At 37.9% G+C, this 27,702-nt stretch overlaps 2 protein-coding genes and 1 pseudogene across 6 annotated transcripts in view; 2 read left to right on the top strand and 1 right to left on the bottom strand.

Moving 5' to 3' along the window:
- LOC119524586 (zinc finger protein 596-like) overlaps nucleotides 1-27,702 on the bottom strand; it is a 1,058,357-nt gene that overhangs the window by 255,166 nt on the left and 775,489 nt on the right. The gene's annotated exons all lie outside the window — the stretch shown is intronic.
- LOC119524524 (olfactory receptor 2G2-like) lies at nucleotides 12,929-13,876 on the top strand. Its single transcript, XM_037823209.1, has one exon. It carries the CDS (start codon nucleotides 12,932-12,934, stop codon nucleotides 13,874-13,876), a length of 945 nt encoding a protein of 314 aa, XP_037679137.1. The 5' UTR covers nucleotides 12,929-12,931.
- Nucleotides 19,091-19,997, top strand: LOC119524522 (annotated as a pseudogene).

The following is a 27,702-nucleotide window of genomic DNA, read 5'->3' as shown; positions in this document are numbered from 1 at the left end:
CTGTAGAGCATGTATCTTGTCCACAAGCTCTCTCATTGTCTGTTTCTTAGAGAATATTTTCAACTCTCCCTCTTATTTTAAGGACAGTTTTGCTGGATACAGGATTCTTTGTTGGCAGTTTTTCTCTTTCAATAACTTAAATATATCACACCCCTTCCTTCTTGCCTCCAGGATTTCTACTGGGAAATCTACACAGAGTCTTTTCAAGCTTCCTTTGTATATGATGGATAGCTTTTCTCTTGCTGCTTTCAGGATTCTCTCATTGCCTTTAGAATTTGATAAGCTGATTATTAAGTGTCTTGGAGTAGATCTATTCAGATTTATTCTGCTTGGGATATGCTGTCCTTCTTGGATCTGTAACTTTATGACTTTCATAAGAGATGGGAAATTTTCATTGAGTATGTTTTCTATTATTGCTTCTGCCTTGTTCTGGTTTGCTAATGCTGCTATTTTTGCAAAACACCAGAAATGGATTGGTTTTTATAAAGGGGGTTTATTTAGTTACAAAGTTAGAGTCTGAAGACCATAAAGTAGCCCAAGGTAATGCATCAACAATAGGGTACCTTCACTGAAGGGTGGTCATTGGAATCTGGAAAACCTCTGTTAGCTTGGAAGGCATGTGGGTGGCATCTGCTTGTTCCCAGATTGTCTTTCAAAATGGTGTTCTCAAAAATGTTGCTCTTGGGGCACTTTGTCCTCTCTAAGTTGCAGCTTCTGTTGAAAATATCACTTTCAATTTTTCTGCAAAATATCACTGTTGGCTGCACCAAGTTCCTTCTGTTTGTCAACTTTTTGTATGACTCCATTTATTTAATTCAGACCCACCCTAAATGGGTGGGGTAACACCTCCATGGAAATTATCCAATCAGAGTTCTTTCACGTAGTTGATTGAGTCGCATCTCCATGGGAACACTCATTCAATATGTTCCAACCTAATCAACACTAATGCATCTGCCCCAACAAGAACACGCATGGCCTTTTCTGGGGGACACTATATATATATAGTGTCTTGGAGTAGATCTATTCCGATCTACACACACATATATATATTTATATACATACACACACACACACACACACACACACACACAAACTGGCACATTCCACATCCTGGACCCCAGAAATGACATGATATTTCCATATATAAAATACATTCATCCCATCACAATATCACAAAAATGTAAATCATTTCAGTAACAATAGGTAAGTACAAGATTCCACCAAAATCAATTACAGGCATGGTCTTTTCTAAAGCTGTGGAACTGTGAAACTTGAAACAAGTTATCTTCTTCCAATATACAAAGGAGGGACATTCATAGGTTGAACATTTCCATTGCCATAAGGAGAAACAGTAAGGAAAACAGGGTTTAAGGGACCAAAATCATTCCTAAAACCTGCAGGGCAAACTTCATTAGATTTCAAAGTCTGAGATTCATTTATGCAATGATGTTTTATCTTTGAGGCTTGAGAGAGCGGTTGTCCAACTCTTTCCAAGGGACTCTGTGGCAGACCTTTTCTCTCCAAATATTGGGGTGAATGCTCCAACACTCACCTTCTTCTCAGAGACCCACCCTCTTCAAACATCGGGGTGCCATCCAGGCTCTGCCTCTTCAGGGCAAAGGCTCTACCCTCTATGAAGAGTGGGATGGTGGCCAGGCTCTCCCCAATCCCCAGGAAATATGCTCCACACTCTCAGGGCATAGGGCAGCACCACCTTCTCTGAGCATGAAGACAGAAGTCCCACCATCAACCCCCAGGGTAAACTCACCCTTTCACATGCTGGGCTACTCAGCTATTCCTTCCTGAGACCCCTTCACTCCAGACCTCAATCACATGTCTCTGTCTTTCAATACATTTCTCCTTCAGTTTGTTCCTCTGTCCCCTCATGTCCAGACTGGCCATGGCTCTGGCTATACAGTTCCCTCAGAAACCTTGCTGGCTTCACATGAAGCACACAGGGGTCACAACTGTCAGACAACAGGACTTTCCACCAATCCTTTCTGGATAACTCCATCTCCAATCTTGTCTTTTAGTGAAATGGTAGTCAGTCTCCATGTTTGGTTAAATCCTCACATGGGGCTGTAGCCTATGGGGTCTCAACTTAAGGAAGCCCAGAATTTTCCAAACTTTCAGTTTCTGGTTTCTTCATACCCAAGAGTTCATTTCTAAGTTTATCTCTCTCCACTCACATTTTAGTATAATCTGCAAGGAGAAACCAGGCCACACTCTAAATATTTAGTGTTGAAATCTCTTCAGCTAAGTATCCAATGTCAAGTGTCTAACTTGCCTCCCCTATCCCCCTTCTTGTCTGCATTTACCTTGGTATATTGTCTTTGTTACATTAAAGGAAGCATAACACAATGATTCTGTTAGTTACAGTCTCTAGTTTACATTGATTGCATCCCTCCCCCTATGCCTCCCCACTTTTAAGACCTTGCAAGGTTGACATTTGCTTGTTCTCCCTCGTAAAAGAACATGTTTGTACATTTTATCATTTACAAATTCTTCTTTCTATCCAACACCAGGATTCAATTTTGCCGAATTTCTGTCACTTTAAAACAAGGATCACCTTTCTTTCATTTTGCAACAACACATCCAACATTTCCATTCAAGGCCTCAAAAGAAGAAATTTTAGAGTCCATTTTTCCACAGTCTCTTCAAAGCAACTTAGATCTTTGCTATCAAGCTCCTAGAATTCTTCCAGAATCTTCCCCTTATCCATTTAAAAAGCCATTCCAAGGTGTTTGGTATTTGTAAATGCAGCAGCACCCCACTTCTCTGGTACCAAAGTCTGTTTTGGTATGCTAATGCTGCTATTTTGCAAAACACCAGAAATGGATAGATTTTTATATAATGGGTTTATTTGGTTATAAAGTTATAGTCATAAGGCCATATAGTGCCCAAGGTAATGTATCAACAATAGGGTACCTTCACTTACAGATGGCCATTGGCATCTGGAAAACCTCTGTTAGCTCAGAAGGCACATGGCTTCCATCTGGAAGATTGCATCAAAGAACATGGCCTTTTCTGGGGTCACAATATATATACAAACTGGCACATGCCCCTTTTCCCTTCTCTTCTCCTTTGGGACACCCATGACACGTACATTCATGTGTTTCATGTCATCATTCAATTCCCTGAGTTGTTGCTCATATTTTTGCATTCTTTTCTCTAGCTATTCTTTTTTTTTAATTTTATTGGGATTGTTCAGATACTATACAATTATCCAAAGTTCCAAAGTGTACAATCAGTTGCCCCTGGTACCCTCATATACCTGTGCATCCATTACTGCACTTAATTTTTGTTTAATTTTTAGAAACTTTTAATTACTCCAGACAAGAAATAAAGTGAAAGATGGAAAAAGAAAAAAAAAGAAAAGGAAACTTGAATCCTCCCATAACCCTAACCAAAAGCCCTCAATTGTTGACTCATAGTGTTGGTGTAGTACATTTGTTACTGTTTATGAAAGAAAGTTGAAATACTACTAACTGTAGTGCATAGTTTGCAATAGGTATATATTTCTTCCCTATATGCCTCTCTATTATTAACTTCTAGTTGTATTGTCATACACTTGTTCTGGTTCATGGAAGAGTTTTCTAATGTTTGTACAGTTAATCATGGACATTGCCTACCATAGGATTCAGTTTTATACATCCAAATCTTTTGACCTCCAACTTTCCTTCTGGTGACATATATGACTCTGAGCTTCCCCTTTCCACCTCATTCATGCATCATTCAGCACTGTTAGTTATTCTCACATCTTGCTACCAAAAGCTCTGTTAATTTCCAAACATTTAAATTCATCCTAGTTGAACATTCTGCTCATACTAAACAACCACTCCCCATTCTTAAGCCTCATCCTATATCTTGGTACCTTATGTCTATGAGGTTACATATTATAATTAGTTCTTATCAATGAGACCCTGCAATATTTGTCCTTATGTGTCTGGCTTATTTCACTCAGTATATTGCCCTTGAGGTTTTGTCATCAACCCACTTTTTTAAGATGGTTTTGTTCACACACCATATATTCCATCCTAAGTAAACAATTGAAGGTTCTCTGTATGGTCACATATTTATATGTTTACCACCTTCACCACTATCTATATAAGGGCATCTACATTTCTTTCACAAGGCAGGAGGGAGAGTCAAAGAAAGTAGAGAGGCAAAAGAAAAAGAAAAAAGAAGGAGGAAAAAAGGACAGCTAGGAAATAGCAAAAGGAAAAGTAACCTTAAATCAAAGTAAAGTGTCAGACAACACCACCAATGTCAAGTGTCTAACTTGCCTCCCCATCCCCCCTCTTATCTGCATTTACCTTGGTATATTGTCTTTGTTACATTAAAGGAAGCATGACACAATGATTCTGTTAGTTACAGTCTCTAGTTTACATTGATTGCATCCCTCCCCCTATGCCTCCCCACTTTTAACACCTTGCAAGGTTGACATTTGCTTGTTCTCCCTCGTGAAAGAAGATATTTGTACATTTTATCACAATTGTTGAACACTCTAGATTTCACCAAGTTACGCAGTCCCAGTCTTTATCTTTCCTGCTTTCTTCTGGTGTCTCACATGCTCCCAACCTTCCTCTTGGAACTGTATTCATAGTTATCTTTGTTCAGTGTACTTACATTGTTGTGCTACCATCTCCCAAAATTGTGTTCCAAACCATGCACTTTTGTCTTCTCCTATCACTCTGTAGTGCTCCTTTTAGTATTTCCTGTAGGGCAGGTGTCTTGTTCACAAAGTCTCTCATTGTCTGTTTGTCAGAAAATATTTTGAGCTCTCTCTTATATCTGAAGGACATCTTTGCTGGATATAGGATCCTTGGTTGGTGGTTTTTCTCTTTCTGTGTTTTTCTGCCCAGCAGGTGCACCTGTCAGCCTGTCACTGGCTGGTTTAAGAGGGTATGGTCTGTGGCTCTCCTCCCCCAGGCTTTGGGGCCTGGTTCCAGAAAGGTGGGCAGTAGAGCTGGGCCCCTACCTTTCCTCTTGGGAAGCTATGCCCCCTCCAGAGAGGTCAGCTGCATATCAATAAGTTCTTTGTTTCTCTGACTCTGCTGATCAAATTGTTTTGATTTTAAAATGGCTGAGGCTGTCTTTACTGCAAAATGCTGCAGGCTAAAAATGGCTGAGGTTTTCTCCACAGAGAGAAAAATGGACAGAAAAAGTCTCAGGTTCACCCATCAGCCAGAGATAGCACACAATCCTCTGGGCTCCCTTCCTGAGACAGATATAACCCCTGACTTTCCCAAGGTCAGTTGTCACCAAAAGCCTCTGTCTGCTTGTTGAGGATTCACTGCCTGTATTGGGCAGTTAACATTAAAACCCCATTGGAGCTAGGCTGAGAAATTGCTGCTCTTTAGCACTGTGAGGCTTCCATGAGGCAGGGGCTCTCGGCTCTTGGCTCTCAGCATGGGTCCACAGTTTTACTTAAAGGATTTATGCTGCAATCTTGGGCATTCCTCCCAACTCAGGTTGGTGGATGATGAGTTGACAGTCACATTTGTCTCCCCACAGTTATTCCAGGGTATTTACTAGTTTTTTGGTCATTAATGAATTGTTCCAGGGGGGACTAACTGTCTTCCACTCCTCTCTATGCCACCATCTTAGCTCCTCTCCCAGCTTTCTTTTTAAGCCAAGACTTTTTCTCTCCACACCCTGTTAAATTGTATTTTTATCTTTACCTAGTTATATTAAAGCAATCTCAAAATTAACACATGAAAACTAAAATCACAAGCTCCCTATGTTTCTTTTTGCTTCACACTGCCCTTGATATTAAAACAGGGAACACACACCATCCCATCACCTGTGACAGCATCTTTAACCACTTTCTCCCTCTCATTTGCCATATGTAACTTATCCACAATACTATAAATTTCACCTTTTATTTGTGTCTCTACTATATCCCATACCCACTTCCTTCTAACTTCGGTTTCAACCACTTGAAATGTGGACTGCTGAAATGGCCTTCCTACTAGGTGGGGATATTTAATTAACTAAGTAATCAAGTACACCCTCTGTCCTCTCACACACTACCAAGTGCACACAATTTTTAATGCATCAGGGAATTTGTGCTTGTCTTATCTCCTTCTTTAAAAAATGGGTCCACTTTTTATTGAACTGAGGGCATATATGTGAACAAAATGGTACCCATGCCTTTGTGGAGTTACATGCTAATGGTGCAGCTAAATTTCTTGTTAGATTTCACTACATGATCATATCTTTTGAAAAAGAGAATTCAACAATAATGGAAAATTCTCTCATTTCAAATTATTAGATATATATCTCAGTCTAACTATGATATTGTTGCATTAAAAATGTATTTGGGTTTTTGGTATTAATTGATATTGTTGCAAATAACATTATCTAAACAGTGATGACTCATCTTGAAGAAGAAGAAAAGGTTTTATATTACTACTTGCCAAGTGAAAAATATATTAATATATGTATAAGACAAGTAAGAATGCATAGGTGAGTTTTAAAGAGGCTGACAGCCTTTAGAGGGGCCAAATTCTCTTAAAGAGTAAATTTTCTTGAATGTTATTAGAAGAGTCAAAGGATATATTCACACAATATAGCAGGCAATGGTTGGAAAGAAAATGCTATCCCTTGTACTAAGGAAGGCACAAAAGTCTCTGAACTCCAAGTAAAATGAGAAATGGGAAAGTAGAAAAAACTTTTTCCTTATGATGTAGATTTCGGAAATTGTTGATAAGCACAATTGGATAATTAGGTAACCATGTGAGAATGGAGACTCTCCTGTTTTGAATAACCATAAAATGACAATTGATTTTTACAATTGAGGTAATTTAATATTAGAAAAGAGGAATAAGAAGAGAATTATTAATTTATCTGCTCAAAAATGTAAAAGGGATATTTTGCAATAGAGAGAACAGTGCACAGTACATGAATGTCCAACATTTGTTGTTAACTTAAAATTCAGCCAGTAGCTGCCTTTATATCGTGGGCCAGTTACTCCAAAGATGTCTGCAGGAAGGTATTTTTTTATAAACTATTGAATGATATAATTTTCTGCATTCTCATGCAGGTGTTATAATGGAATAATCAGAATTAATTTAATTCACAAATGACTGGGAATGTGTCAAGTGAGTTACTGGACATCTTACTGCGTGGATACTTAAGTGATAAGTGGAAATAAAGACTGCCTAAAAATTAAAAAATGAGTTGTTTTTCCCCATGGCCATGTCTCAGGATGCTCTATTATGGGCATATTAATTAGTCACGTATTTCCCATAGAGGAAAGGTAACAATTCTCTCTCTGAGGATGAGATGGTGCCACATCAACAAACCCTTGTTTTCCATTTTGTTTCTTCCAAGCAAAAGTTCCATCCCTCTCGAGAAGGTAAGTCACTGGGGTTTCTCACTATTGAGTTCCATTTCTTAGGCATAAGTGTGCTGGGCTCACTTTCCCCACACACATACCCAGCAAGGCCAACATCTAATTTGGAAATCATTGGATTCTTCTCACTGTTTGGAATAGGCATATCCATACTGTACTGTAGACTGCATGCACCAAGAACAGTCTCTTGGAGCTGTTACAGAGAGACTCAGCCTTCAGAGAGAGAGCTTCCAGTCAGTTCACATTGTGATACTTTCTCATAACTGAGGGTCACACTTCACCTATGTACCAAACTCCTAGAAGATGATTTTTAACATATTTCCACACTCTTATGGAGAATGGAGAAAGGTGAATTGTCATCTTTCCAGATGAACTGACTTCCAGTTTGTGCAGGAAATTAAGGACAGGATTCTACAACAACCTGAATGCTTCTCTTTTTCAGGACTTTATATTTGTTGCCCAGTTTGTCCTTTCTCCAGTAACTCCTGTGCCAGTGGGGCATTGACCTGGGAATGTATTCATTTTCTCTCAGAACACAGGCAGCTGGAGACACCAGGAACACAGAAGTAATTCCAGAGGCCAGAATGCACTTTCTTGCTTGGAAATAGGTATGGAGAAAAGAGTGAACATTTGCCCAATCATGATGGTTAGGTTGAAGGTTTTATTACACATGCAGCAACTATGGAATTAATGCAACTAAAGAGAATCCAGAGGGTGGATTTCAAATTAGTCCTTTCATGTTGTCTCAGAGTATTTCAGAACATTTTGTCTTGTAAAATAGAAATCCTGGGTTTGTTTTTATTTTTATTTTTTAATGTCCAATATCACCTTTGTAAAAAGTCATCAAAGTATGGGTTTAAATTGAACACACTTGAACATGTATTTAATTCAAAATTGAAAAAAAATATCCTCTAACCCTAAGTTTTCTCTATGTAATCGACACTCATGAAACATCTTTCCAAAGTCTGGAGGCAATCTTGTTAATAAAAAAAGGAATGAAACCAGGATAAATATAATCTGCTCAATCAATGTTATCTATTGATCATGAATAAATTCAAAGGAAGGAGCTGAATTTATGGCACACATTTCAACCTGCCACATTCTCTGCCCCTTTTTGTAATTGCAGCCTCAATTTCTTGACTAACTCCAAGCTGTAATCACTCCTACAGATAATTAAAATGCTCATCATTCTTCCTCTACATCACTGTCATGTTTCTTCTCAAATTACATCCCATAATCACCCCATCCTATTGAGAAAGATATCTGGGCTCAATTTTAAAAATTGTTTTCAGTGTCACTTCTGCTGTTTCTAAAAGACTTAATTAATTAGGTGACAAGATGTGTGGGCTACTGGCCTAGAGTTATCTCTATTATGCTTGCGTAAAAAGTGGTGTTTGGGATTTAAAAAATAACAACCTTTATTTTATGTTTTGCTGTTTGGTTTTGGTAAGGAAAAATGAATAGTCTAGAAGGATAGGCAATTCATAACAACATTTGTATACTAAAAAGTATTTTAAGGAGAGTAATAATAGGTTTAGCACTAAGCAGTACTTGCAGCCCATGACCAGCCATCACATGGTGGGGAAAATGATGATCTACTACTTTCATAGTGAAAACTCTTCAGTGTTGCAGGACAACACACAATATAGGAGTTTGCATCATTTACTGATCCATGTAGCATTTCTGATGGAGACAGTCAACAGTTATAAGCTGGGGAAGTGGGGCTAGAGACAGACTCTCATGGAGGAGCACACTCTGCATAATTTCACCTGAGAGAAGAGCACCATGTGGGTGTGAGGAGTTCTGAGGCAGGTCCAGCACAAGCAAGGATGAGGCTTGTATCAGTGCTCATGATACACTCAGACAGGACACTGTTTGACATGAAAGCAACTATAAGTTTGCAAATAATTTGAGGCAGATATTTCAGGACAAGATACACACAGCACTAACTTTATTTTGAGCAGCTCCTTTGCTGAATGTGGAATGAATAATCAGTATTCCTTAAATGGGATGTGTGACTGTGGGGACAGAAAGCAGCATTTCCAAGAGCTTAGAAACCCTAGCCTGTAGGATGCTCCAGGGTCGCTGTGAACTGGTTCTAGGAAAAGGTACAAAAATGTCCACATTAGGAAGACTTCTCAGCTGCCTAGTCCAAAAGTTTGGTTTATGCCATGGTTTAAGACACATGCCTTAGTATGTATGGGATACAAAATAAAAATAGTTGCACTAAAAGAAGGAAAAAGACACTACACAGTGAATGGGAAGACCTGGGTGGAGGAACCCTTCAGAAAGTCTTCTTAGGTATCCTTGATGGAAGGGGCAATTACTGGCATGATTTGTCAGGTCTTAATTAGACAAACTGATTATTTCCAAGATACATTTGGAAAATTAGGGAATGAATCTACAAAATATTTTTTAGTTTAATTTAAAATTTTAATGATGATGTTTTGCAGTACAGATATTTTACAGTACATTGACAAAAATGCAAATTTTTTACAATACAGTGTTTTATTTACTTGTCTTATGTGGAAATCTCTTTATGAAGTTAACTCCAATAAAATAAATAAAATATTACTTAATTATTTCCCAATAAACCCTGTTTGTTAATTTTGGATTATTATCTTTATTTTTATTATTTTTGCAGAGACCACCCTTTATTATAAATAACAAAGATTATTATCTTTGTTGTAAGATTGGATTTTTTTTTTTTTGCTGTCTCCTTACTCAGGGATTTTTCTGCAATAGTCACAATTGCCTTTGTTTATTTTTAATTAAAGATAAAATTAATTTTAATTATATTGCCTCTTGTAAGTTTTATTTTGAAGTACTTTTCTAACTTCTTTAACTTATTAATTTATTTTATGTTGTTTAATAACAAGTAAAGAACTGTGAATATTCTTATATTTTGATATTCATGTTTCTCTTAAATGATATATTTTAACAACCTCTGACTGAAATTTTTATATCGACTGACATTTTGCTATTGATTTCATTTTTATCAGTGATGAGTTAGGAAACACAGAGACCAGAAATTCTGCTTGGGATGTAATCAATATTATCATGAAGACTTAAAACCTGGTCAATGGCACAAACTTTGCATTGTGCAGGGTCTGATCTGCAGTGGCAAAGAGAGGACTAGTAATAGTTAATGTTGCATAAAATTTATCAGAAGAAAAATTTTAAAGGAAACATTTGTTTTTGCAATGTAAATAAAATGCTGGATGCTTCCTGCTGGGAAACAGTGGGGGAAAATGAACAAGTTAATGAGGATGTAGCAGGGTGTTTCCATTTTTGGGATTACAATATTGGGATGGAGTTGATGAAAAGTCACTACATTTATAAGTGATACTAATCACATTAATACTATTAATAAATGTAGAATTACATGCCACTGTGGCATTTTCAATTCATGGGGTGATTAGAAATTTGAGAGAGTTCTTTGCAGAAGGTGAAGATGAAATCATAAGTAAATGGATTTGGGTTATAAATACAGAAAATTTTACTAAGTCATCTCAGTGAGCATTTACCAAGACTGAGCAGAAACACTGTATGTCCCCCAGAACCATTGCAGGAATTGCTTGGTCGTTGTCTAGTTCCACTTGAGACGTCACTATGGACCCTTGAAGAGTACATGATAGTGTGCCGTTTCCTGATGACTTCCTAAGAGTAAGTATGGGGTCCTGGCAGTTACTGCTGCTGTTTCCTTGTTTAGTGTCCCTGCATCATTTCTGATATACTTAAGGGCATTTCCATCCAGAAGCAATGGGATAGATACAGTGGGGAGTTAACAAAGTTAAAGTTCATGTAAGACAAAGAGCTCTGGTCATATGTCTTGGAGTTGAAAAGAACTGACTGTCCTTACTTCATTACTATATTATTCAAGGGAATTTAATTAATAAAATGGAGGTGTTATGGGGACCTACAAAGGTCAGAGGAGAGAATATAGGATTCATCAAGGAAATGCTATATCTGGGACTGTAGTTATCACAGAAGATATATTTACATAAAGAGAGTCTCTGATATTATAGGTATTTTTGTTCAATGATATTCAAAATAACTATTATTTCCAAAAAATTTATTGAAGATAGTCTGCTGAAATCCCCTAAAATTTGTTTTGAAATTTCATTGCAACATGAACTAAATGGGCTAAATATTCTTCAGTGGAAATAAGTAAATATTAATTATCATGAACAAAAATTACATTTTGGAGAAATAGGAAGTTTTTTTCCTACTATATTTTTAGGCATCTTTTCATTCATTCATTTGCCAATGATTTCAACTCTGTGCTAGTCATCTTGAGCTGTTTTAGACTCTCTCTGGAAAACCAAACGGGTGTAAAATGATGGATTTAACTTGTGTACACTGCTAAATGGATTTTTGAGAGACTACTCTGTGCTGAGCACCCTATTTTTGGATTCTGTGAAGTCACCAACTGTTGTAAAGAAACACACATACAACTTAGTCAAACCAACATTTAAAACAAAGGATATTGGACTGTATAGTATTAAAGGACTATTTTTTTTCTGAGGGATGGACGAAGGCTCATTGGTAACAGCAGTTTTGATGAAATGACTGGCTGATCTGTAGTGCAGCCATAATTAGTTGCTTGCTGAGCAGTGTCACTTCATAAATCAGATATGGTTTCTGCATTTGCAAGTAAAGATCTTTTCACTTGCTTGCTTCCTTTATGAGGAAGCACATTTTTTATTCACCCATTGAAAGATGGTTGGAATGAAAATAATTCCAGGAAAAAAAATTTAATGCATACAGGTATATAAATAACACATAACCTTCCATCTCCTACAAATCACGTGGTTCCTTGGTCCCTGATAAAGAAAACAAGCAAAAACCAAACACAAATCAATAAGCAGACACTGACAGAAGGAAGAGGAAAGATAGATAATTTGTAGAATCAACTGGGCCATGGAGTCAGAAGAAATGGATCCAAGTGTCACCTCTGTAAGTAAATAGATACCTTTGACCAGTCATATAAATTCTCAGGAGTTGGTTTTTAGTTAAGGTTAACCACATCTAATTTATTTCAACCATATGACCTTAGAAATAATTTCCACAATTCTAGGTGATGAGAAATATTTTTCCATAAAAGAAAACTTAAAAACTCAGTTTTCTGTCTTTAGTTGGAATTATCTGAGTTCCATGTATTTTGTAACTAGAAAGATATGTTTGAACATGAAGTCATGAATTTGGTGGAATTGGAAAGAAGCGATGGTCTAAAGTGTTTCCCATAACAATAATGGTGTTTGGTAAGATGTCTCCTGTCCTTTACTTTGGAGAACATTAGAAGACAGCTAAGAGGTGAAATGGGTAGAATGCACACATTAGGAAAATGGATAGATGTGAGTTACTTGATCTAAGGACACAAACTCATACTCATTTAATAGAGGACACTTCTATGAGGGGTGACATTGCCACTCACTTGACCTTGTGTAATATGCTGTCTTTCTCAGCTATGCCTCAGTATTCTGGAAACTACTCTGCAAAAACACCTTGAGAACAAAAGCCACACATTAAAAATGATGGACAAAGCAGCTGGAACTGCAAGTGGGGACGATGAGGAATACAAATGAGAGCAGCCTGACAGGTTTCATCCTGTTGGGGTTTTCCGATCATCCTCGGTTACAGAAGGCTCTATTTGTTGTCATCTTAATCTTGTATTTACTAACCATTTTGGGTAACACCATCATCATACTGGTATCTCGACTGGAACCCAAACTTCACATGCCAATGTATTTCTTCCTTTCTCATCTCTCCTTCCTCGACCTGTGCTTCACCAGCAGTGTGATCCCCCAGCTCCTGGTAAACTTGTGGGAGCCCATGAAGACCATTACATATGGTGGCTGTGCTGTTCAACTCTATGTCTCTCATGCCCTGGGTTCCACGGAGTGTGTTTTGCTGGTAGTGATGTCCTATGACCACTATGTTGCTGTCTGCCGTCCTCTTCATTACACTGTCCTTATGCATCCCCATCTCTGCATGATTCTGGCCTCTATGGCATGGCTCAGTGGGGTTGCCACCACCCTGGTGCAGTCCACCCTCACCCTTCAGCTGCCCTTCTGTGGTCATCACCAAGTGGATCATTTCATCTGTGAGGTCCCTGTGCTCATCAAGTTGTCTTGCATAGACACCACTTTCAATGAGGCTGAGCTTTTTGTGGCTAGTATCCTCTTCCTCATAGTGCCTGTCTCATTCATCCTGGTGTCCTATGGCTACATTGCCCAGGCCGTTTTGCAGATCAAGTCGACTACTGGGAGGCAGAAAGCATTTGGGACCTGCTCTTCCCACCTGATGGTGGTCCTCATCTTCTATGGAACCATCATTTTCATGTATCTGCAGCCGGCCAAGAGTAGATCCAAGGACCAGGGGAAGTTTATTTCCCTCTTCTACACTGTGGTGACCCCTATGCTGAACCCTCTTATTTATACTCTGAGGAATAAAGAGTTTAAAGGGGTTCTTAAGAAAGTTCTAGGGAATATTCTGGGTGTAAATTTTACATGATTATCAAAAAATTCCTTAAAATGATACTCTCATGTAAACCTATCAATTTTCTTTTAGTTAGTTCCTTACTCAATTTTTAACATTTGATAACATACTATGGAATATATGCATCTAGTCCTGACTTGCTATGACTCAGCAGTAGCATACAGTGAAATGTTTAGTCAATCTATGCTTCAGTGTTTTTCCTTCAGAATGTATTATTCAGGTAGCAAAAATGAGATTCCTTTACAAGATTAAGATGACCATGAAACATTACAGGCATATGTAAGGCCATTTACCCTGTCCTTCATTCATTTAGCAATATTACAGTCCCTCATTCTTGCAGCCTTCCCTTAGCTCTAGATGCAAACATGTAGCTTAATTCTTTCCAGGGATTCAGAGCTGGATGTAAATAGGATGGCTGCACATTTAGCAAACTGTCATGAAGTGAAAGACATTTTATTTCATCCTATATTACATCCAATAGAACTTGGAAGAGATGCATGGAGGTGGAAAAACACCTTGAGAACAAAAGCCACACATTAAAAATGGTGGACAAAGCAGCTGGATGAAGCCTGGTCCTCTAATAGTAGAGTTGCATGCATGGTTGGATCAATGAACCAGTTCGAACTGCCTAACAATGTATTCTATTTCCTGAAACAAAGCACAGCTATAGAATTTTTTGTGTCTTGCTAATACATGCAATTAATAACATTTATTATTGTTATTATAAACTATATTTTATATATAAAACATTTTTTCATCATTTTGAATTTTATTTTCCAGGTAAAAACTTGACAGCTTTCATTATTTACTACAAAACTTGGATAATTATTTTTCATAATTTCACTGTAGTCATTTCCTGTAGCATTCCTTTTCTGAAGATGAAATTTGGCATATTGATTTTGGGAAATTTTGTGTGGTTTACATTCTACTTTGCTGTATTATAACAAGTACTGTGTTGTTTAGTCTATACAAAAATGCCACACTTAAACTCATATCAAAATAAAGAAAGAGTTCAGTGAGATGAGAAAGAATATTGTTGGAAGGTCTTGCAAGTCCAAGTGTGTTAATAATTTCACATAAAGAGTAAAGATGTCAGAAATGACTTATCACTTAGGACTTATTGGAAATAGAGAAAAACATTGTGCTAGACAGACCTGAAGGATGTGAAATTCTAATCCAGCTGAAGAAGATTTTCTAAGAGTGATATATATAGATAGAGATTCACCTGTTTTCATGAAAGAAATAAATTTAAAAGTGTGAAAATGCCAAAGGAACAAAATAAAATGTAGCATGGCTGAAACAAAGAATTAGAAGAGAAATGAGAAGATAGAAAACTGTCTGAATTGGTCAAATAATGCAGGGCTGTGTAAGTCAGATAAGGAGTTGGAACAGTACAAAATGCGAAGTGGAAGTTCTGGGGGTAGTTAGGTAGAATCATGTTGTAGAAATATGACCTTGGTTAATGTCTTCATTCATCAAGCCTGCCCCTCCTGTCACTGACTGGGCAGGGGTCAGCAGCTGAGTAACATCTTTCCCTTAGTATCAATGAATTAACCACATCTGGTGTCAGGCCAAACTTTGGGAAATTATTTGGACATCAGAGTTGTTGATAACTGATTTCCCCAGTTCTCTTGGATGGATGCTGTGATTAAAGCAGAAGTAATAATCAGAGGAATCAATTAAATTATATTGATTATAATCAATGAATTATAACATTTCCCATGTCAAACCAATTGAATGATTTCTTTTTAAAAATTGTTCTAGGATGCTTTTTATTCTCACACAATTATACTGTGAGCCACTCTGGTGTATCTCATATAAGGCAATATAAAAATCAAAAGCAGGCAATGTCTTTGGGTGGAGAGAGTTCAAGTGAGGCTAAATGATTAAAGGGATAATGTAAGGGCCTGGATATGGAAGGAGGGATAGAATTTAGACAAAAAAAAATATGAATTATTTCAGTATGTTAATGAATGTTGAGGTAGTGGAAAGAACATCTGACTCAGAAGAGCAGTCTTGGGTTTGGGTCCTAACATTTCTTATAACTGGTACAAATTCCCAAACTTACTTCAGACACATGTAACCCTTTATTTAATGAGATAATTACATTAGAACATAAGATACCTTCTTTCAGCTTAAAACTTGCAACTACCATTGAAGATTGGGGAACTAAGTAGATGTGGACAGGTTTGAGAGATATTTAGGTATTATCTGTAATTTGGGGGACTAGATATGAGGGATAAAGAGATAAACTTATTGACAGTTACATCAAAGATGGGCCTAAGTTTCTAATTTGAACAAAGTGCATTTGCAGTGCATCTCCAAGTGGAGAAATCTAGTTCAAATTTGGATATGAGGCTCTGGTCCTCTCTAAAGGAATCTAATTAATATAGTGATTAGCAGACACGTTCATTTAAGGAGTAATTAAATAGTGATGAAAGGAGGGTGCTGTGAGTAATCTGACATTTAAAGTTTTGGGAGAGACAGATAAGATCACAAAAGAGAAAATAAATTTAGACATGTTTACTGATGATTTTACTGGAAGGAAGGAGGAAGGAGCCAACACAGATAAGCTGTTTGCTTACTTTTTATGTTGAGACTTCTGATGGCTTCCTTTATGAAGTAGGAAGTCCTAGAATGATCCTGTACCAAGAAAGAACTGCATCACATTAGGAAATATGTATATCCATTCTCTACGGATCATCTGCTAATTTAGTCCCTTCCTCTGCTAATTGCATGCTGGGGGCACAGATTACCCCAGAAGACCTAGTAAATGTAAATCAGCCATGGCTTTTACATGACCTAGTCATAAAAGGATCCTGTTCACTTCAGGATCTCCCTCTCTCCCAAATCTTATTACCACTAAAACAGTTTCCTCAGGCTCTGTTCCCATGAGAAATATGAGTCTTCAACAGACATTGCTCTGAGGCTAAGTGGTCTAGTGGGTTGGGAGCAGGTTTGACACAGAAACAGAAAGATGAAAAAATGCTATATAAAGTTCTTCCTGAAGATGTGGAAATACCAGCACATTTAAATAGCCCTGGTAGTAAGCAAGACATCAGTTTGATTTAGCATTTTACTTGAGTGCATGCGGATCTTGAAGGGATTTATAAAAGTTATGGAGGTAGTAACCTTATAGTTTTCCATCACTATTGGTTTGTTTTGTCATTAATGTAACGTGAAATATTGGGCAAGAAAGCTAACCTATTTGGACTTCAGGTTTCATCTCTCAATTATGAGGATGTTGCAATTTCTTACTATTCATAAGTGCAAGGCAGTGTCTTGCAATTAATTAGTATAGTTGATTGACATTTTGAATTTAAGTCTTCTGTTACAGGAATGACATAGGGATAGATAGATAGATAGATAGATAGATAGATAGATAGATAGATAGATAGATAGATACAGAAACCTGGATACACAGAGGACAGATGATAGATACATAGATACATAAATAGATACTACATCATCCTGGAGCACTCAGTTCAAGGTGGTATCAACCATCCCTGAAGTTCAGGAAAGTGATTAAACTATAGGAAGCAGTAGCAACAGACAAGATGGAATTTAACAAAGAATTGTGAATGCTGAATCTTGACATAATTTTCTTTTTCTTAGTTGCTAGTTATTAGAAGGAAAGAATTAAAGTGGTGGAGCTGTGACTCACAACATCCTTTGAAATTTGTTCTATAACTACTTGTTAAGTTGCAATTTGAAAATTATGACCTCTTTGTAAATATGTTTTTAATCAACTTTATTTAACAAAATATAAAGATAAATATATTACATTTCACAATAAGGAAATAACTGAAACTGTGGTGCTGTAACTCATAGTCACTTTGGAAATTTCCTATATAGCTACTTGTTAAATCATACTTTGGTAGATATTACCTTTTTTGTATCTATGTTATATTTCACAAGAAGGAAATAACTGAAACTGTGGAACTGTAACTCATAACATTCTTTGAAATTTTCTTTCTACCTACTTGTTGAGCTGTACTTGGAAAGCTATCACTTCTATATATACATGTTATATTCCACAATAAAAATATGGTTAAAAAATCTACTTAGAATAATTACAATAAAGGTATATAACTCAAACTGTATGTCATTGCAAGTTTTTGAACTCTGAACTCACTGCCATCTCAAATGGAGGAATAAGGCAAGTACAATGTCACTAAAATGCATTACTAGGTTAGAATGTACTGAGAAAGAATGAAATGTTTTCCAGTGGGCCATTCTTTACTGACTCTGTTAACACTGTGTTCTCATTTTTGAGTTTCCTCAGAGATATGTAATTGCATTTTAATGATGCTTAGAGGTGTCAACAAGTTGAGGATTCTCATAAATTTAGAAACTGAACTGCAGAGGATGGTCACCCTTCACTGCTCAGGTGGGTAACTCCCAACCAGGCTTTAAAACACCTGAGCAGATACTGAGACATCTAAAACCGTCAGTCTTCTACTTTCCCCAAAGGGAAGGGTAGACACAGGGAAAAGCACATCTGGAAAATGAGCCAGACCAGAAGAAGCATCAGTTTCATACTGGAATTATTTAAATTGAGATAGGGCACGATTATGAATTTTCAGCCTGTTCCAAGGCTTTCTACAGCAGCTGATCTGACTAATAAGCAAGTATTGAGTGTCACAAAAACAAAGGTAGCATCATTTTCCCCCGATATCTTGTAGTCAGAAAGACCCAAGAAAGTGTCTGGCTGTGGCAAATAGGGCAACTAACATGAATTAGTTTACTCAGCAAATACTTATCATTTATTATGCCTCAGACTTCATACAAATTACTTGTAATAAAATTGGTAAAACTTGACCTTTCACTTTAAGATGAAGCTTTTGGCATAGTAGAAATATACAAAGGTAAAAATTTAGGTGAGTGGCATCCAACAGTTTCTATGATGAAAGTAGGTTTACAATAAAGAATGGATGAGATAAGAATAGGTAAATCCCACCTGGGTGGGGAGTGGGGTGTGTGACTGCTAATCAGAGTCAAGGAGGGATTTGTACATAAAAGTGGACAGCAACGAGTCTTGACAATGAAGGAGATGCTTTTCACATGATGGGCACTGGAGGGGAATATCCATTCCATGAGGAGAAGCCTAAGAAAATGTCTGACTGATGACTAAATGAAAGGACAAGTAGGGGAAGTGCAGGCCTCACAGAAGTTAGGTGTGCATGGGATGGCAGTGGATATGGGAGGACATAAACCTGTTTTCTGGTAGGTTTCATCCTTCTGGACTTCTCAGGGCACCCCCAGCTGGAGGCTGTGCTCTTGGTATTTGTCCTTTTCTTCTATCCCCTGACCCTTGTGGGAAACTTTATCATCCTCATCATCTCATGTGTGTGGATCCTCCTCTTCACACCCCCATGTACAGTTTCCTTGGTAATCTCTCCTTCCTGGACCCCTGCTTCACCACTAGCCTTGCCCCTCAGACTTCAGTGAACCTGCAAGGACCAGAGGAGACCATTACTTATGGAGACTGTGTGATCCAAGTCTGTATTTATTTAGCCCTGGGCTCTACAGGGTGTATCCTGTTGGCTGTGATGGCCTTGGATCGCTATGCTGCTGTCTGTAAACCTTACACTGTGTAGTCATCATGAAACTACCATTATGTCAGCTGCTAGCATCCATTTCCTGGCTGAGTGGTTTGGTCAATTCCTTCATCCATGCTACCTTCACCTTGCAGTTTCCTCTCTGTGGCAACCAAAGGCTGGATCATTTTATTTGTTAAGTACTAGCTCTCCTCAAATCAGCTTGAGTGGACATCACCAGCAATGAATTGGTGCTTTTTGTCCTTGGTGTCCTGTTGCTCCTAATTCCCCAGCACTCACTCTTATCTCCTATGACTTCATAACTCAAGCTGTGCTGAGATCAAGTCAGTGGAGACCAGGCATAAAGTGTGCAGCACCTGCTTCCCATCATGGTGATCATTTTTTATGACACCATTATCCACATGTGTCTCCAGCCAAGTGAGAGTTATACCCAGGACCAGGGCAAGTTTATCTCCCTTTTCTACACTATGGTGACTCCCTCCTTAAATCCTATCGTCTACACTTTAAGGAACAATGATGTGAAGGAGGCACTGAAAAAACTGATCTCAGGAAAACTGTGCTCCCTCCATATGTGACTCATAAGTGTAGCAAGACATGCAGTTATATTCAACTTATTTAGACAAACCCATAGTACTAAATTTCACACCAATTGAATTACTGCTCCCTTGTTTTATCTCATAAGGGCTTTCTCACTTTCTATGTGTAATTATGCAAAATGTATATATGCTTATTTCAATAAAGTCTTGAGACAGAAAAGAACTTTGCATGGTTATAAACTGATTTTTTTTACCACAAACTCTTTTATTTCTACCATTTGTTTTCCAAGGGTTCAAAAAAATCATCAAATAGTTGCCAACTGTTTACCTAGGTAATGGGTTTTTTTCTTCAATGTCATTGAATTCCTCAAGGTTTTTTCAGTTTTCTGCCAAACAACCATCTTATATTTACTTATAAAATCTCACCTTAAAGCTTTGTATTGCAGAGGAAGAAATTTCTATGTGTTACCTTTACCAAGGTGGAAAAATGTCTGTTTATAGTTCAGATATATTGACCAGAAGGGTATGATATTAACTATTATTTTCCTTATTCCATTTATCATTGAAAAGTCCTTTTAAGAAGGAGTAAGGGAAAAATAGATACTAAACATTATTTTTCATAACTTAACGAATGCACCTGATTTGTGGTTTGTAAATCACTGCCAGTGCATGACAGATACAAGCATTATAAGAGAGAAAATAGTTAAATAATTTTACTCATAACCATTTAATACATTAGATGTATAAAAGTAATTGCAATTTAAACATACAACTCTGTTTTTAATGATTACTATTCCTTATTAATAATAAAGAAATTTTGTTTGTCTCAGTCAAATATTATCCAAATCACCTCATCAAATCAAGAACATACTATAGACGAGAAGAACAGACTTCTGATTTTTTACTTTTTGCCCTGTGAACACACAGACCACACTACATAGACAAAATGCCAATCTGTGTAGGCTGCAGCCAAAAATTCTATAGGGGTGTGTGTGTGCATGGAATAGTAGCTGGAAAAGAACAGGGTGAACACCAAATATAAAAAAAATAAAGACAAATTTTATTAGACTGAGAATTAATTCACTCTTTGTTCCTGGTATGTTCTCTCTTAGAAAAGAGAGTGATGTTTTATTGAAACTGTTTTTAAAGTGTAATTTACAGCATGTAACTTTTCTAGTAAATTAATTAAGGCTTTTCTTTTTTCAAAATAGGTATGAAATAATGTGCATAATTTGTTTTAGGTTGAAAGGTATTGATTTGATTATTAAATGGGAAGAATAAAATATGCCAAAAATGACTACATCATCATGGTATTAAAATAAAACCCATAAAATGAACTTTAGAAGAAATTCAAGCACCTAGTAACTTGCTTTATCAAAAGACAGGTTTGAACTTTTCACAATATCAATAGCTTATAACACTGAATAGCAGTAATTATATAACTGGATGTAAGATCATTCATGTTTACATTATTCAAAAGCAGAACAAAACAAACACACAAAAAACAATGTCAGCACCAGGCTTCTCTATAGTGTGTGAGAGACATATTAAATTAAATTGGTCTTTCCTCTGATGGAAAAGTCAGGTTACAAATAATTTTATTTTATTTATTTTGGATGTTAAAGATGGTGTTGTATGTTGAAGATAGCAAAGATAAGAAAAGTTTTCTTGATCAGAAGTAAAGGATTACAAATCTCACAAATCTGTGTGTTGCAAGGAAGTGAGATTTGATATAAATTTAGAGGATTTGGACCTTAATGCCTGCCTTCACTCCTATTAATGAACAGAGAATTTGGGCTTTTATCAACTATAGTTCACTAATATGTTCCAGAAATAATGAAAATAGTGAAACCAGTGGATTTAATTAAATCAGAGTCACAAAATATTTATTTTAGAAGACTTAGGATGAAGATACAAACAATGTATTAAAGGCATTGTTTTGTGACACTGAGGTTTCTTTCCATCCATATCTATGACTTCAGGTTTTCTTTACTCTGTGATAGCTCATTAAATGTTTAATTTAACATAGGACAGACATTATTGCCCCAGAGTTGAAAACATACAAGTTTCAAGATGAAGATATAGGTTTTTAGTAAAAAGATAAAATTGTGATATTAATACTTTGTTCAATGTAGTTTAAAAAACATCATCTATATAGTTGATAATAAATTTCACTAACTGAGTTAAAATTGTGAGATATTATTTGGTCATTCTACAAAAAGCATCTAAACAGATGTACTTTGTGAACACTACATGAGCAACCACAAACTAATTAGTTTGCCAGAATCTCATGGTAGAATATTTCAAACTTCATACATATGGAAGTGATAGCATCAACATGGTGATGTAAACAGCTACTGAAAACTTCTCAGATATTCAGCAAAAATGGGGGATAACTCTGAATTGTTCAGGACTCAGGAGGAGGACAGGGATGGGAGAAGGCCCTACAAATGTCAAATTGAAGATGAAGAAAAACATCAGGTAGGAGAACTCTGTTCTGGAATAGCTAGTCCTCTCCTTCATCCTGACTTGGTTTTACCCAGCAAGAAAGGAACACAGAACCAGCAGATGGGATTCCTCTCACCCCCCACTGAGAACACAGAGTATAAAATCTCTCACAGCAGTGAGACAGATCCCTAATCTTTGGAGACCTGGGGGTTAGAGTTGGTCATTTCAAGGTCCATATCAGTGAGAGACAAAGTGTGAGAAAATGTGGACAAAGACTGAACACCTGGGTCTGGAAGCCCTTCCCCACCCTTGAGGGAAACAATAGCCAGTGGCCCAAATCTTGCCTGGGGGATGGCTGAAAACTGTGACAGCTGGGGGAGAACTCTGCCACAGGTGGATTGGGGAACATAGACCCACTTTGAGTCATATTTTGCCTGACAAAACTGAGGACACAAGAACCCCACAGCTTCAGCCTGCCCAGTCAGATGGGGGCTCCAGGATGCAACTCAGCCCCACTCAGCCAGAATCAGCAGGAGCTCTAAGAGATAATTCAGCCCCACCTAGTCAGATACAGCCTCAGATCTGAAGATAAACACTTTCTGGGAAGGATTAAGTCACCAAACAGCACCATCTGTTGGGCAGACTGGAAAGTGCAAAGGAATTGCAGAACTTCTCAGAACCTCTCCAGAACTTATCCCAGGCCCAATGGAGCTGGGCTACACCCCCTGCATAGGAACATATCCCTGTTTCAGCTGAGAAATAGAAACAAATCAATGGTTAAAGCAGTGCTCTAAAACAAACCAATGGATTGCTGGATGGCAAAAATAGATCACCACTGGGAGTAAACAAACTTGTTTTATCCATACAGAGACTTTGTTGTGGTGCCCAGTGCCTGTCCCCAGAGGAAGGTCTGGTTTGTGGAAGATACTGTGGGTCAGAGCTAATCAGATAACTGGCCCATGAAAGAGACATAGAGGCAGGGCAAGAATGAGTAAAACATGTTGAAAAATTCTGATCAGTTAAAAAGAAGAAATGCTAGTGGTCTAGAATGCCAAAGAAGAGAGAGAAAACAAAGCCAAGCAAACACACACACACACACACACACACACACACACACACACACACAAAGTTTAGGTAATTTCATTATGGAGTATATACTTGGAGGATCTGAGGGCAGACACATGAATGCACACTTGCTCACTGGTGTTTATGGAGGCAATATTCATGATTTGCAATGGGTGGAAGTGGCCCAGGGTACATAAAGTGAGAAACAGAATGGTGACCTGTGGCGTATGTATATAATGGAATATTAAACAACTACATGAAGGAGTGAAGCTGTGAGACACACAATGAGGTGAATGGATACTGTAGTCAGCATTTTGAATGAAATATGCCAGAAAAAATAAGCAAACAGTGTAATGCCCCACTGATATGGACTAACTAGAATGTGTAAACTCAGAATTGAATCTTAGAACACAGCTTACCAGGAGAATGATTATTATAATGGTCCCTAGACTGTAAATTCTTACAGCAGTCACATCTATTTCTGAATTTTAATGGCCATCTCCAAACTCTGAGATGCTGATCCCTTTCTGTATAACTTGACAGGTATCTGGGATGTTGGGTATCTGTGTGACACCTGAAACTCAGAGCTAGAGCTTGGCAGATATGAATGTCAGTATTAGAGCATATAGCAACTGCTAAAAGAAGCTGAAAAAGAGCCCAGACTTAAATTAGAGATACGAATGAAGCAGATCTTGTTAGGACTAGGGAATATCAGGCCAAAAGGTAAAGGTCAATAATGACTGTGTTTTGAAACTTCAACTTCCACGTGAGACTGAAGAAAGAGATATTTATTTCATACAGGATCTATATTTTGTAAACAATTTAACTTGTGCAGTCAGTTTGTTCAAGTGCCATAATTATGTGGAACTTTGAATAGGGAGTGAGCTCTGGTAGGTTTGTATAGGTTAGTGTGAAATAGCAACACATCCCAAAGTAATTTGGGCAGAGTAAAAATATTTATGGAGGGACCTCCTGAGGAGCTGGGGGAAAATGTGGAAGTTTTGGGCTTCCTCACCTGGATTGTTGCTGATGTTCTCAGAAATATTGAGGATGGGCAGTTTGGTATGCCGAGCTCTCTATCTTGGGGCTTGCACTTATGAAGCTTATTACTGCAAAGGAGAGGCTAAACCTGCTTATAATTGTGCCTAAAATTCTCCCCTTGAGTGCCTCTTTGTTGTTCAGATGTGCCCTCTCTAGCTAAGCCAACCTGGCAGGTGAACTCACTGCCCTTCCCCCTATGTGGGACCTGACTCCCAGGGGTGTGAATCTCACTGACAGTGCTGATATGATTCCCAGGGATGAATCTGGACCTGGCATCATGGGATTGAGAACATCTTCATGACCAAAAGGGGGGTGTGAAATCACTAAGCAGAGTTTCACTGGCAGAGAGATTTCAAATGAAGTCAAGAGGTTACTCTGGTGGACATTAGTATGCACTATATAGATAACCGGTTTTATGTTTTAACGTATTGGAGTACCTAGAGGTAAACACTTGAAACTATCAAACTCCAACCCAGTAGACTCAACTCTTGTAGACAACTGTATAATAATGTTGCTTACAAGAGGTGACAGTGTGATTATGAAAATCTTGTGGATCACACTCCCTTTATCCAGTGTATGGATGGATGAGCAGAAAATGGGGATAAAAGCTAAATGAAAAATAAGGTAGGATGGGGGATGATTTGTGTGCTCTTTTTTACTTTTATTTTTTATTCTTATTCTTATTTTTTCTGGTGTAAAGAAAATGTTCAAAAATAGATTGGGGTGATGAGTGCATAACTGTATGATGGTATTATGAACACTTGCGTGTACACCATGAATGACTGTATGGTATGTGAATATATCTCACTAAAACTGAATTAAAAAAAAATAATAAAAACCAAAACAACAATTAAAAAAACAAAAGAGAACCTGCCATGATCAAGATGGTGGGATGAGATGCTCCAGGCTCCATCTCCCCATAGAAACTTTGACCAACCAGCAAAAGCTGGCAGAAACATCTTCTCAAAGCTCCAGAAGACAGTTAAAGGACTGTAGTAATAAGGTGAGTGCTGAATTGAGAGAAAGGCCACTTAAAATCTTTGGGCTCCTGTGGCACCCTGATTGCACCCCACCCCCACCAGGTCAGCACAGAGCCAGGCTGTCCTCCCAGTGTGGATCTCGGTCTTGGTTTTGGAGGGAGAAGTTTAAACTCTATACACGTATTGGGAATGTGTATGCCTGGCCCAATCTGTCTGGGGGTAGCCTGAGGGACTTGCCATCCCAGATCTCACCTTGGCTGTAGAAGGCAGCTCACTGAGCTCTCCTACTGAACAGTTTGGGGGTGCAGTCAAGTCCATGTGGGGCCAGGCATCACTGCCTGCAGTACACACAGTGCAGTGCCTGGGGCTGTGAGGAAACTGTTTCCTAGCCTCCCACATTACACATTCATATATGTGTAATATGGGGAGTTTTTAGGGCCACAACATCAAGCTCAATACAAGAGGCTGGTACAGAGAGGATGAGAGAGGCACCTATGCATTAGCCTCAGGCTAGTCTCTAAATCCATTGTGCGGACAACCATGAAGGAGAGCACTTGGTAAAGGTCAATCTTCAAGGACTGGGAAAGATGTTCTCCTTTCTTTTGTTTATTTTTTTTTTTGTCAGCTCCTGGCATTCAAGGAAAGCTCTGTCATAACACTAGCTGGATGCAAGCATAAGGAATAGATGCCTCAGAGTCCAAATTCCAGTGATAACACACAAAAATATCGAAGTGTCCAGGTTTCCACAAAAGATTATAAAGCATCCAAAGAAACAGGAAGTCATGGCCCAGGCAAAGAAGATCAAATCATTAGAAGCCATCCAATAGGATAACCAGTTTGGAACATACCAGAGAAAGACTTTTAAAAAGTGGTCCTAAATATGCTCAATGAGCTAAAGGAAAACCTGGACAAAGAATAAAGGAAATCAGGAAAATAATAGATGAACACTCTTCTGGTTTTCTATTGCTTCCATTATGTAAAATACCAGAAACTGATTGACTTTTATAAAGGGGATTTATTAACTTACAAATGTACAGTTCTAAGGCCATAAAATGTCCAAACTAAAGCATCAACAAGAGGATTACTTCACTGAACAACAGCCAATGAGGTCTGGGGCACCTCTGTCAGCTGGGAAGGCATGTGGCTGACATCTGCTGGTCCTGTGCTCCCAGGTTGTGTTTCAAAATGGCATTCTCCAAAACGTCTATGGGCTTCTGTCTCTGCTCCTCTTGCTCAGCTCCTGTGAGTCCTTCTTCTTTCTCCCAGGGTGTTTCTCCTTAAGCATTTGATGGTCACCTATTAGCTTCTCTGGGGCAAACTCTGGGCTTCATCTCTTAGCTTAAAATCTCCAAACATCCTTCTGTCTGCATCTCAAAGCATCTGCAAGCCTCTGTGTCAGCTCTTGCACTCTCTTAAGTACTCCAAGGATCTAACCAAGACACACTTGGAATGGGAGGGTTCAACACCTCCATGGAAATAATTCAATCAGAGTTCTCACCCACAGTTGAGTGTGTCACATCTCCATGGAGACATTCAATTAAAAGGCTCCACCCCACAAGACTGGATGGAAAGATCATGGCTTTTCTGGGGTCTTTAACAGTTTCAAACTGGAACAAACAAAAAAAGACTATAAGTAGAGAGATGGAAAGTGGTAAAATGAACCAAACAGAACTGAAGACCTCAGTGACAGAAATAAAAAGTTCCTGTGAGGGGGAAACAGATTGGAGGTGGCAGAAGAAACAATCAGTGAACTTTGAAGATAAGACAATTGAAATTATCCAGAGGAGCTGAAGGATGAAAGACCAAAGAAAAGTGAACAGAGGCTGAGAAATCTGTGGGACAACATCAAGCATTGTGGAAATCCCAGAGAAGAAAGAGAGAAAGGGCAGAGAGAATATTCAAGGAAATAATGGCTGAAAACTTCCCAAATTTTATAAAAGACATGAACATACACATTCAAGATGTTCAACAAACTCCAAACAAGATAAATCCAAATAGAACCACAGTGTGTCATATTGTAATAAAACTGTCAAATGCCAAAGATAAAGAGAGGATTCTGAAACTGCAAGAGAGAAGCAATGTGTCACATACAAGAAAGCCTCAGTAAGATTAAGTGCTGATTTTTCATCAGAAAACATGGAAGCAAGAAGACAGTGGGATGACATGTTTAAAGTGTTGAAAGCAAAATACTTCCAACTAATAATTCTGTA

The sequence above is a fragment of the Choloepus didactylus genome (assembly GCF_015220235.1).
Source record: "Choloepus didactylus isolate mChoDid1 chromosome 11 unlocalized genomic scaffold, mChoDid1.pri SUPER_11_unloc2, whole genome shotgun sequence".
In the NCBI taxonomy this organism is placed as follows: Eukaryota; Metazoa; Chordata; class Mammalia; order Pilosa; family Megalonychidae; genus Choloepus; species Choloepus didactylus.
This window is presented reverse-complemented; position numbering and strand designations above follow the sequence as displayed.